Source organism: Coenobita brevimanus, chromosome 109 (assembly GCF_032717465.1).
Source record: "Coenobita brevimanus isolate Jiangsu-jjx chromosome 109, ASM3271746v2, whole genome shotgun sequence".
In the NCBI taxonomy this organism is placed as follows: domain Eukaryota; kingdom Metazoa; phylum Arthropoda; class Malacostraca; order Decapoda; family Coenobitidae; genus Coenobita; species Coenobita brevimanus.
Genome location: NC_137062.1, coordinates 1,170,191 through 1,183,631, shown reverse-complemented (window position 1 = coordinate 1,183,631; position 13,441 = coordinate 1,170,191). Strand labels below are relative to the sequence as shown.

At 45.3% G+C, this 13,441-nt stretch overlaps 1 protein-coding gene across 1 annotated transcript in view; it reads left to right on the top strand.

Annotated features, from left to right (window-relative positions):
• Positions 1-11,564, top strand: part of LOC145417187 (serine-protein kinase ATM-like) — an 89,405-nt gene extending 77,841 nt beyond the window's left edge. Inside the window, exons 26-31 of the mRNA XM_080285961.1 lie at positions 108-260; positions 4,143-4,397; positions 6,448-6,579; positions 7,978-8,124; positions 11,396-11,497; positions 11,541-11,564. Of these exons, the coding sequence (XP_080142087.1) occupies positions 108-260; positions 4,143-4,397; positions 6,448-6,579; positions 7,978-8,124; positions 11,396-11,497; positions 11,541-11,564 (813 nt within the window). The remainder of the gene's footprint in view (positions 1-107; positions 261-4,142; positions 4,398-6,447; positions 6,580-7,977; positions 8,125-11,395; positions 11,498-11,540) is intronic.
• Positions 11,565-13,441: the final 1,877 nt, after the last annotated feature.

The following is a 13,441-nucleotide window of genomic DNA, read 5'->3' as shown; positions in this document are numbered from 1 at the left end:
GGGGGCCAAAGTATAACCCTGGCTAAGTAGGTTGTTGTGTTGTGTTAGGACCGTGTGGAGGCAGCCAAAGTATAACCCTGGCTAAGTAGGTTGTTGTGTTGTGTTAGGACCGTGTGGAGGCGGCCAAGGTGCTGGTGACGCAGCTGAAGAGCACCGGCCTTGGGGCACACCTGCACGAGTTTGAGAGAGTGTCGCTGGCCTACCTCTCCCTGGCCAACTGGGCCGGCGCCATCAATCCCAGGCAGCGGCCGGGGCGACAGGTGAGGCAGTAATGTATGCTTTTTTCACACTCAGGCTGAGCAGACCCATCAACCTCAAGTAAGTAACTGATTTTTGTGTCTGTTTTTCGTGTACGGTACAGTATTGGCGGGTCCCATTACACGTGTGGGATACATTAACCCATTGGCTCCCAGACCTGTACGAGGGATTTTGCTGGAAGGGTGCTAGGCGTACCATCCTCTGTCTGTCGGCTCATAGTCGCTAAGGTCATAGGTCCCTTCCCCAGGGTTCCCTTCCTTATTAAATTTTGAAAATACCCTGTTTGGTCCTGTATTGAAGACACTTGGTGCTAATGGGTTAATGAAGGGCTGCTTGGATAACAGAAACTTGTATAACAGCGTACATGACTTATAGGAAAATAGGTTTAGGTTACATGACCCTGCCGGCATCACTGAATTGGGGTCTATATTGCCCATTGTACTATCGTCAGTTTCACATTTAATGGATGTTGGTGATGAGGGAGTGGGGGGTGAGCTGGGGGGAGGGCAGTCAAATGGTGGGTGACAGAGTGACTTGGAGGCGTTTTGTCTGTGGCCACCCTCTGCAAGATTAGGGCGTTGGGCTATAGAGAGATAGAGATGGTATAACTGGACCCACCTGTACACACACCAGGTAGGGATCCAACACCCCTTGTGGTGGACACTGCCTCACCAGGGTCATACTAGAATCCTTGCCCAGAGTGACATGAAGGGAAGTATAAAGAAGCTTGGCCCTGGGTGGATACTGCATATGCTCTACTCCAGGGTTCGCAGCACTACCACATGCAGGCTCCGTGTCAGCACCCATGTTTCAGTGTGGACGCTGCTGCTGGTTCCCACTGCTGTACCTTCTGCCGTGCTTTACTGAACTGTACAGCCATCAGCACGTGCCCCCAGCACTTCACTGTTGGAATGTGGGTGTGAGGGAGACACAGGGTAGAGCTTAAGTCTATTCTATCTATCTATTGCCAGATGCCTTAATCCCGTGAGGGAAGGCCACAAACAAATTGCCTCCATGTAGCCCTGTCCCTCCATTTCATTGCCCTGCTCCCAGCTCACACCCCATTCTCTCATATACCTCTTCACTCCATCCCTCCATCTCATCCTTGGCCTCCCTCTCCCTCTCCCCCCCTTCACCTCACTCACATACACTTCTCGTCAGTCTCTCACTCTCCATCCTTAAGTCTTTACAGTATTTTCCCTAACGTTGCTGGTCACACCGAACCCATCCTTAGCTGGGAAAAAGGCCATGATGGTGATGCTTATGGTGATGTATGTCTTTTCTGCTGCCATTTTTTGTTTGTTTGTTATGCCAGGTGAAGGCTGTCTGTAAATGGGTTCTGTGTAGCCTGGAACATTAGAGAAAAAAAAAGAATTCAAGATGTGATTCTCTCTCTCTCTCTCTCTCTCTCTCTCTCTCTCTCTCTCTCTCTCTCTCTCTCTCTCTCTCTCTCTCTCTCTCTCTCTCTCTCACCCAACATTTCTGCTTGTTGTAATGGATCATCTGCTTCTCTGTGGTAGTAGTAGTAGTTGTTGTTCCCTAGGCAGTCTGGCCGAACAGCCCCGAGTCCCTTAGGAAGGCCATGGCCAAGACCGGGCTTTCCCACAGAGCTCTCAAGGAGTGTATGTTGTGTTGTTGGTGTAGGTGATTGTGTACAATGCAGTCTTGCTTAATGTGCTTAATAGTATGGGGTGCTGTGTTGCATCCTGGACAGGCATCAGCAACTGAGCCCCTCGCAGGGCCCAAGAAGCTCTACTTCTCTGTTGGCTGTGGCAGTGGAAGGTATAACAATAATTGTTTTTATTTGATAACAGTATGTAACACAACAAGATCTTGGATGAGGAAGTGTACTAACACCTTATCCTTTGCAATCCGTTTTGCATGTTACACCTTGCCAGTCTTGAGTATTGTATTTACATGTTTCTGTTATCAGCATAGATAAATACAATAAAACCAGTTATTAAAATGGTACATGCAGGAAAAAATTGGTAACGGAAAGGTGTTTGGGAGCTTCCTCACCCTATGAGAGTACTGGTCCAAGCGTACGTGATGGGGGGAGGGTCTCTGTTGTTTGGGGAGGGCGGGGGAGTATGGACGGCAGGACACAATAACAAAACAGGATTGTTGGCAGACTTTGCTCATTGCCGTCCCTTGTGCCATCCTTAGCTGGGAAAAGAGATCATGTTGGTGATGCTTGAGATGATGGCTGTCTTTTATAGCCATTTTTCCTTCTTCATCTTCTTATGTCAGGTGAAGATCAGCCAGAAGCAGCCACTAACACATAGGTCTGTGTTGTAAATCTGATTCTCCTCTTTGAAGGTAGGGTTGCAATAGGGAGACCTAAAAAAACTGGGCTGAGTTCACAGAGTTTGACCTCAGGGATAAGGGACTGAATAGGGAGGCTGCCAGAGATCAAGCAGCAAGGAGAGCTGCCATTAGGTGGCCAAGGCCAGTGCAAGCAGGCATGTTGGAGCCATTATTAGCAATACACTACAGTTCTCTAAATAGATAATAATGTAAATACAGTATTGTAAATTGCAGTGTCTTCAAAAGTAGAGTAGAGAGGTATATGAGAGAGGTGGGTGTAAGTTGGGGGGAGGGCAGTGAAATGGCAGGGGACAGGGTGACATGGAGGTGATTTGTATGTGGCCACCCCTTACAGGATTAGGGTGTCTGGCAATAGGTAGATAGATATAGATTCAGCCTAAAATTGATAGCTGTCTTTCCCATACTACAGTTTTGTTTGCTTCTTTGGTCACAGGTGAAAGTCAGCTCAAAGCAGCTATTTATCAACCTTAGGGATCTGTGTTATAAATAGATTCTGCTATAAACAGATTAAGTAAACTCTGACTTATCTATCTGTCTATCTTTCTGTCTGTCTGTCTCTCTATCTATCTATCTATCTATCCATCTATTGCCAGACACCTTAATCCCATATGTGGCCACAAACAAATCTCCTCCATGTCACCCTGTCCCCTGCCATTTCCCTGCCCTCTTTCCAGCTTACACCCCTGCCATCCCATCCACCTCTCCATTCCATCCCTCCATCTCATTCTCAGTCTCCCCTTCCCTCTCCATCCCTCCATCTCATCCTTGGTCCTCCCCCTCTCTCTCCATCCCTCCACCTCACTGACATACTCTCCTAGTTAGTCTCTCACTTTCCATCCTCTCCACATGGCCAAACCACCTCAGTGTATTTCTCCTAATGCTTTCTGTCATATCCACATCCACACCACAGTGTTCCATCACTTCTTCATTTGTCAGTCTCTCTCTCCATGGAACTCCACATGCACCTCTCTTCTAGTTAGTCTCTCACTCTCCATCCTCTTCACCTTGCCAGACCACCTCAGTGTATTTCTCCTAATACTTCCTATCACATCCACATCCACACCACAACTCTTCTTCACTTCCTCATTTGTCAGTCTCTCACTCCATGCAACTGCACGTGCCCCTCTCACACTCCTAGTTAGTCTCTCGCTCTCTATCCTCTCCACATGGCCAAACCGCATCAGTGTGTTTTTCCTAATGCTTTCTGTCACATCCACGTCCACACCACAACACTCCTTCACTTCCTATCTTATCTATCTATCTGTCTAGCTATCTATTGCCAGATGCCTTAATCCCTTTTACAGGGTGGCCACAAACAAATCGCCTCCATGTCACCCTGTCCCCCGCCATTTCACTGCCCTGCTCCCAGTTCACACCCCTCTCCCTCATATACCTCTCCACTCCATTCCTCCATCTCATCCTTGACCTCCCCCCTCCCTCTCTCCCCCTCCATCTCACTCACATATACTCTCCTCATCAGTCTCTCACTCTCCATCCTCTCCACATGGCCAAACCACCTCAATGTGTTTCTTCTGATGCTTCCTATCTTATCCCAGGTACAAATTGACTGCAAGGAGCCCCTGATGCAGCTCCGAGACCTTCGCCATACTGCCGCCCTCACCCGCCCCCTACAGATCCAGCCGTCCTGCCGCTACGAGCCCCCAATCATCAGTGGGTGGGGGAACAAGTGTACCTTTGTCGGGGGGATCAATGCCCCCAAACGACTGACTGTGAGGACCTCGGACGGCCATGAGTACTTTGAGCTACTGAAGGGACGGGACGACCTCAGGCAGGATGCTGTGTTGGAGCAGGTGAGAGAGAGAGAGGGGGGGGGAGGGAAAGGGAGACATACACACACACACACACACACACAGATGGATAGGTGGCTGAAAGTTTTTTTTTTTTTTTTTTTTTTTTTTTTTTTTTTTAATAACAGAACGGAGGAAGGAAAAACAAATGGGGGGAAAAAAATAATCCATACACCAGATTACTGGTGTCCTCTGTTCATAAAATATCTGTAACAGTTAGACTTGAACAGTTGTAGGTTGAAATTTGGAGGAAGACAACTCTGGGGAAGCGAGTTCCAGAGAGATGCAGTTCAGGGAATGAAAGAATTCTGATAGGCAGAAGTTCTGCAATATGGTTGAGTGACATTCCAGTCATGAGCGCTACCAGATGCCCGTGTAGCACGAGGGAAGGCATGGAGAGGTGGCACCATGGACGCAACTTCGTCTGAGCATTTGCCAAAAAAATATCTGTAAAATAATGCAAGGGAGGCAACATTCCTTCTTACTTTGCAGGGGAGGTAGTTTATATGTAATGGCAGGGTTGTTAATGATTCTAACAGCTTTATTCTGAATTTTGTCTAGTTGTCTTAATGCAACCTCTTCACAACCATTCCACAAGGGTGAGCAATATTCAAGCTGAGAGCGCACATGACTCTTATAAATTATAGCTAACTGCTCATCGGCGAAGAAGTTACGGACTCTGTACAATAATCCAAGTTTCTTTGAGGCGGTTTTAGCAAGTGATCTGACATGAGAGGTCCAGTTGAGGGCACTGTTAAGTGAGACACCAAGATTTTCAATACTTTTGGAGATGGGAATATTAGTAGCACTGAAGGTAATGTACGAATCTGGTAATATCTGTCTATTAGTAAACTGTATATATTTAGTTTTACTAGCATTAAAAGAGACAAGGTTGTTTTGTCCCCATTCACTGATTGTAGATAGATCTTGATTTATGGAGATGGCTGACCTGAGTTGAGAGGTAGAGATATTAGACTTTGTAAATGGATGTCTGAGTGTGAATGAACTATGTAGTGTTGAGTCATCTGCATATGAGTGAATGGGATTGTGAGTGACAGATAAGAGATCATTAATATGAACCAGAAATAGGGTTGGCGCCAGAACTGATCCCTGCGGCACGCCGGTGTTAATTGAGTGGAAATTTGAATATACATCATCTACTTTTACTCTTATTTTCCTGTCACTAAGATAAGAAGAAATCAAAGGAACAAAAGACGTTAGTCCATAGCAAGGGAGTTTGGACAGCAGGGAACGGTGCCATACTCTGTCGAAAGCTTTAGAGATATCAAGAGCTACTGCATGAGTTTCTCCAAAAAGATCAATTGATTGATGGATGGTATGAGTTAAGAGATTGAGTATGTCAATGGTGGATCTTTCGCGGCGAAAACTGTATTGTCTATCACTAATTAAGTTAAGTTATTTATGAGAAATTCTGGGTAAAATTTTGTATATGATTACAAGAAAAATTACTTCAGTTAAGGAAATATTATTAACAAATGTCTCCCTAGCACCTCTTCCTTACTTATTTATTTTTGGTTGTGGCTGGTTACTGCAGCATCCTTCTCTACCTTCTTTAGGTGGTGATGACCATCATCCACTCACGTGATGTAGTGCTGTGTACATCTTCCTTCACCTTTGTCATTCTTTTTCTGTGTCTGTCCTCCTCTCTTCCTATTTCTCCCATGTTTCCTGTCACTTTTTATTGCTTTTCTTTCCTTTTCAGGTGACTGTACATTGAGTGACAAGCCTAATAGTTTCCTGTAAGCCAGGAACCCATTTACAATGCTGGGTGGTAACCATATAACCATCCCATATGTGTTCCCTGCATGTCAGCAAGTGAGTTGGCAGAGGGTTAGTGTCCCTCCCCATAAAAAACTAACTCAAAGACAAACAGCCACCCCTTATGGGATTATGGCGTCTGACCATAGATAGATAAATATTCTCATTTTATAAACAGTACGAATAATATGTGGGAACAATTTCTCTTGTTTTATCAGTGTATGGCACTAATACCAATACCAGTGTTATACCCGTGTATGTTTTGCAATTGCAGGTATTCAGCATCGTCAATCAGCTCCTTGCCGGGGACAAGGAAGCCCGAGAGCGCTGCCTGTCCATCCGAACCTACCAAGTTGTTCCATTGTCGCAGAGGAGCGGCCTGATACAGTGGTGCACCAATACCCAGGTAATTGCCAGCACCATCACCATCATTGTCATTGTCATCATCACCATCATCATTGTCATTATCACCATCATCATTGTCATTGTCATTGTCATCATCATGTCATCATCATTATCATATTAATCACTTACAATTTTCATATAGTCGGAGGTGGTAGGTGGTGGTGACTGCCATCCACTCACTTGATGCAGTGCTGCGTGCCTCCTCCTCCTCCACCTTTCTCATTCAATCTCTGTGTCTGTCCTCCTTTCCTCCTATGTTTCCCTTTGCTTCCTTTCATTTTTATTACTGTTACTTCCACTTCAGGTGGCTCTGCACTGAGTGACAAATCCAAATATACTTAGTTTTTTTAATAAGGCAAAGATGCACTTGACAGGTTGGTGATGATTGGCTGAATGCAACATGTCTGAATAACTATCTGTCTGTTGCCAGACTCCATAATCCCATAAGGGATGGCCATTTCACTTTGAGTTATTAGTTTTACGGGGAGGGGCACTAACCCTCCACCAACCCACTTGTTGACACGTAGGGAGCACGTATGGTTTGGTTATACGGTTACCACGCAGCGTTGTAAATGGTTTCTTGGCTTACATACTAACCCTAATTCCTCCCTCAGATTTATGCTTTTTCAGTTAATAATGCCAACGAGTAAAGAGATTATGAAGTGATGTTGTGTTCAGCCAGTCATCACCAGCCTGTCAAGTGCGTCTTTACCTCAACAAGATAAAACTGAGTATACTGTAGTTTCATATACAGTTGTCCCTCAGTTTGTGTGGCTAATATCTCTGGGAATTTTATAAGTCAAATACTCATATCACAACGTTGAAATCCATGTCTTCGGCAAACTGATATGGTCTGTCTGTCTATCTATTGCCAGATGCGTTAATCCGGTAAGGGGTGGCCACAAACAAATCACCTCCATGTCATTGAGGTGGTTTGGCCATGTGGAGAGGATGGAGAGTGAGAGACTGATGAGGAGAGTGTATGTGAGTGAGGTGGAGGGGGGGAGTGGGAGGGGGAGGCTAAGGATGAGTTGGAGGGATGGAGTGGAGAGGTATATGAGATAGGGGGGTGTGAGCTGGGAGCAGGGCAGTGAAGTGGTGGGGGATAGGGCAACATGGAGGCAATTTGTTATCTATAGCCCGATGCCCTAATCCTGCAATGGGTGGCCGCAGACAAAACGCCTACAAGTCGCTCTGTCACCCACCATTTGACTACCCTCCCCCCAGCTTACTCCTCCCTCCCTCATATACCTCTCAACTCCATCCCTTTACCTCATCCTCGGTCTCCTCCTCCCTCTCCCTCCCTCCACTTCACCTACATACACCCTCTTAGTCAGTCTTTCATTCTCCATTCTCTGGTGTGCCTTTAATACAGTATGTGCTATTGTTACGTTTGCAGTCGTTTGGTGAGTACCTGATTGGCAGTGATAAGAAGGGCGGGGCACACCGGCTGTACCACCCCAGGGACTACACCCCCGACCTGTGTTATGCCAAGATGAATGAGGCAAGGAGGAGATCAGCCGAGGACCGGCATGAAGTATTTAAGGTGAGCACTTTGGCATGGAAGTGAAAAAGTTACTACATGACCGTATTGTGATACCAACTGTGATGTATGGAAGTGAAGCTTGGATGTTGTTGGAAGGACACAAGTCAAGAGTGAGAGCAGTGGAAATGAGTTATTTAACCCTATCCCATAAAGGGGTGAGCGTAAATTCTGGCTGTGGTGCGTAACTCTTGCTCAAGAGCTTTCAGAACAGTCGCGTAGAGATATTTTACTTCTGATGCTCATAGGAAAATTACTATTCATCATAGAAAGGTCACTTTGGTCTCATTTTGAAGATGAAGACTTTTTCTCTGTCATACGTTGTTCAAAAAGACAATACAGTATATACAAAATAAAATGCGAAAATGAGTAGAAGTTAGCTGACATGCTAAAGAGTTACACTCCTTTAAAATAATATTCGCCTCAAAAAAACTATTCAGGAAGAGTAATATTTTTTGCTTCAATATGTAGCAGAATAAATTTCCTTTCCAATAATGCATCATTTGTTGTATTTTCTTAAATAATAACGCAGCATTTATACGCGAGAAAAAGGAGCATAAGTGTTCGGTGGGAAGTCAAGGGGTGTACATCCTACCTGTGAGGAGCCTCACACCACACTGAGCCAAGCAAACCAAGTGAGCAGTCATGCACGAGCCGTGGCAGGCTTAGCTCCACCCACTTTTGCCTGTCATCCAACAAAAATGACGACTTCCTAAATATTTCTGCACCAGCCGTGGCAGGCTTAGCTCGACAAACAAATTGCCTCCACGTAGCCCTGTCCCCCACCATTTAACTGCCCTGCTCCCAATTCACACCCCCATCTCTCATATACCTCTCCACCCCATCCCTCCATCTCATCCTCGGCCTCCCCCTCCCTCTTCCCCCCTCCACCTCACTCACATACACTCTTTTCGTCAGTCTTTCACCCTCCATCCTCTTCACATGGCCAAACCACCTCAGTGTGTTCCTCATAACGCTTCCTATCACATCCACATCCACACCACAACGCTCCTTTATATCCTCATTCGTCAGCCTGTCTCTCCATGTGACTCCACAGGCTCCTCTTAAATAACTCATTTCCACTGCTCTCACTCTTGACTTGTGTCCTTCCAACAACGTCCAAGCTTCACTTCCATACGTTAGAGTTGGTATCACAATACTGTCATGTAGTAACTTTTTCACTTCCATGCTCACTTCCCTGTTTATTATCACTGCTTTCAAAGAACCAGCAACCTTTCTTCCCTGCTGTACCCTTTCAAGCACTGCATCCTCCAAACCTCCATCCTTACTCATCACACTACCCAAGTACTTAAAAGTACTCACATTTTCCAATTCCACACCATCCAACCTCGCTGTACATTCAGTGACTTCACCTCTCTCAAAGACCATCACTTTACTCTTCCCTACATTCACCTTTAGATTCCGTTTCTTACACACTCTCCCAAACTCATCCACCAAGCCTTGCAGCTCCCCTTCATCTTCACTCAACAATACAGTATCATCTGCAAACAACAGTACAGGGAGTTTCCAAACACTATCCTCTCTCACCAGGGCCACTCCAACATCCACTACCCTACCTTGTACCTCTTTTATTACCCCATCCATGTACAGATTGAACAGCCATGGAGACATGACACACCCCTGTTTCAACCCAACCTTCAAAGAGAAAAATTCATTTGGTTCACCATCCACATGCACTGCAGCCTTAGCACCATCGTACATACTCTTCACAGCATTCAACAACTTTCCATCTACTCCATATATTCTTAATACTTTCCACAATCCTTGTCTGTCCACCCTGTCATATGCTTTCTCCAAATCCATGAAAGCCACATACAACTTCTTTCCCTTCTCTAGAAACTTTTCCATTAAAGATCTAAGAATGAATATCTGATTTACACAACCTCTTCCCTTCCTAAAGCCTCCCTGTTCTTCTCCAACTAATTCCTCTGTTCTTTCTGTAACTCTGTCAATAAGTATCCTACCATACACTTTTCCTATTATACTAAGAAGACAAATGCCCCTATGATTACCACACACTTCTTTTTCCCCTTTTCCTTTGTACAAGGGAATAATTATACCTGACTTCCAATCCTCCGGGACTCTACCTTCCTCCCAGGCCAATCTGCACATCTTCCACATCCATTCTACTACTATCTCTCCCCCATGCTTCAGCATTTCACCACACACTCCATCAATTCCTGGGGCTTTCCCCAATTTAACTTTCTTCATTGCTTCCACAACTTCCATCCAACTGATTTCTTCCTGTCTTCTCACCTCCCTCCTTCTCCCAGCCATTCCCCAGCCACTTATCCTTGCATTACTTCCATCCTGTATGTTCAACAATTCCTTAAAGTGTTCTCTCCATCTGCTCACTTTTTCTCCCTTCTCCACTAGTAATCTACCATTTTTATATTTCACTCCCCTGCTAACCTCACTTCCACCCTGTCTTACTCTTTTCACCTCTTTCCAGAACATTTTCTTACAGTCCCTCCACTTTACACTCAAATTCCTTCCAAATTCCTCATCCACTCTCTTCTTACTCTCTCTTACTAATCTTTTCACCTCTCTCTTTCTTTCTACATATAACTCTCTCTTCCGCCTCTCAACTTCTTCCACGCCCCTATTTCTCATCCATACATTGTATGCTTTCTTCTTTTGTGCCTCAGCCTGTCTCACCTCTTCGGTCCACCACGCTGTTCCTTGCACCCCCCTCTGTCTTCTCTTCCTCCCACACACCACATCACATGCTGCACATATTTCTTCTGTAAATATCCTGCACACACCTTCCACGTCCCCCATCTGCTCCACTTTCTTAAAATCTATCTATCTGTTTATTTGTATCTATTTGTCTATCTATAACCAGACACCTCAATCCCATAAGTGGCAGCCACAAACAGATCTTCAAAATCATGTCCTCTTTGTTATGGGTGCTCTCCTTCCAGCTCACACCTTCACATTTCTCTTATATCTCTCCACTCCATCCCTCATCACACCCTCGGTCTCCCTCACTTCCTTCATCACACTCCATCCCTCCATCACATCCTTGGTCTCCCTCACTTCCCTAATCACTTCCCCACCACTTCTGCTACTGCTTTCTCATTCCCAGTACATCCTACACCACTCTGAACAGTACAGTATTGCTTTGCTATTCCCAGGACAGTCTAGAGCACTGACACTATGTGCTGTGGGATTTCTTCCTTACTACTACTCCTCCTCCTCCTCCTGCTCCTCCTCCTCCTCCTTAGCACTCATCTTTGCCTATCCTTCCCAGGACATCATGCGGCACTTCCACCCAGTGTTCCGCCACTTCTTCCTGGAGCAGTACACGTCGGGGCGGGAGTGGCACAGGCAGCGGACGGCCTACACACGCTCTGTGGCCGCCTCCTCTGTGGTGGGCTACATCCTGGGCCTGGGAGACCGCCACGTGGAGAACATACTGATAGACCGAGCCACCGCAGAGGTTATCCACATTGACCTGGGTATTGCGTTTGAACTGGGGAAGGTCCTGCCCACACCAGAGACTGTGCCCTTCCGCATGACTCAGGTAACACGCACGACAGGCACCTCCATCATCCATCCATTCTTTCATTCATCCATTCTTTCATTCATTCATTCATCCATCCATCCATCCATTCTTTCATTCATTCATCTGTCCATCCATCCATCCATTCTTTCATTCATTCATCTGTCCATCCATCCATCCATTCTTTCATTCATTCATCTGTCCATCCATCCATCCATTCTTTCATTCATTCATCTGTCCATCCATCCATTCATTCTTTCATTCATTCATTCATTCATCTGCCCATCCATCTATCATCCATCCATCTATCTGTCTATCTATCTGTCCATCCATCCATCAATATATCCATCATCCCTAGCACCTTTTCAATAGCAATTTATTTTTGAATATGGTTGGTTAATATCTTTTTGTTTGTTATTTATGCAGAGTATGGCAATATTTGAAGAATTAAATGACACGGAAGAGGACAGTAGGGTGTAATAAACAAAATAAATTACTTGGGAAAAGGTGTTAGGGGGCTTCCTTAACTGATGAGAGTACCAGGTCTTAGTGCAGACATATAAGGCAAGAGTGACCAGTTGCTCTTCCCTGAGTGGCATTACATGAGCAGTACACCCCAGCCACAGCTTGGATTTAAACCCTTATACATCACACCACTAGGGCTGGCAGTCTCATTGGGTAAGGAAGCTCCCTAACACCTATTCCCAAGTGATTTATTTTGCGTGTTGCACCTTGCCATCCTCTTCTGTGTTACTTAAATCATTCTAACATCACCAGTGTTTTTATAAATAACATAGAAAATGGTGTTAACCAGCTGTATCCAAAAATAAATAGCAGAGGTGCTAGGGCACCTTCTTAATTGCCGAGAATACAAGCACAGGTTTCTGTTTGGCAATATGGCTACCACTCAGTGTAGTAAATGGTGTATTGGGCTACAGGAAACCATTTAGCCTGCCCCTCAGTGTAATTCACCGGAAAGCAGCACTACGTGAAGTGAGTGGATGATGGTCACCCCCTCCTATGCCATACAAATAACCAGAATAACAGGTATTGAATTTGTGGTAGGTGGTGGCAACCATCATCCACTCACTTGATGTAGTGCTGCCTACTTCTTCCTTCAGTTTTTTTTTTTTTTTTTTTTTTTTTTTTTTTTTTTCCCCTGTCACTTTTATTACTCTTCTTTCCTTTACAGGTGGCTTTACATTGAGTGACAAGCCAAATGGTTTCCTGTAAGCCAAGAAACCACTTACATTGCTGGGTGGTTAATCATATAACCAAACCCTACGTGCTCCCTACGTGTCAGCAAGTGGGTTGGTGAAGGGTTAGTGCCCCTCCCCATAAAACAACTAAATCAAAGACAAACGGCCACCCCTTAAGGGATTATGACGTCTGGTTATAGATGGACAGTGTTAATAATATAGCAAAACCTTGACTTAATGAACGTCCATGGACTGGATATTGGATTTAACAGACAGTATGAAGTGAAGGAGCATTATGGTGTGGATGTGGATGTGATACGAAGCGTTAGGAGAAACACACTGAAGTGGTTTGGCCATTTGGAGAGGATGGAGAGTGAGAGACTGATGAGGAGAGTGTATGTGAGTGAGGTAGAGTGGGGGAGAGGGAGGGGGAGGCCAAGGATGAGATGGAGGGATGGAGTGGAGAGGTATATGAGAGAGGGGGGTGTGAGCTGAGAGCAGGGCAATGAAATGGCAGGGGACAGGGCAACATGGAGGCAATTTGTTTGTGGCCACCCTTATGGGATTAAGGCATCTGGCAATAGATAGATAGATA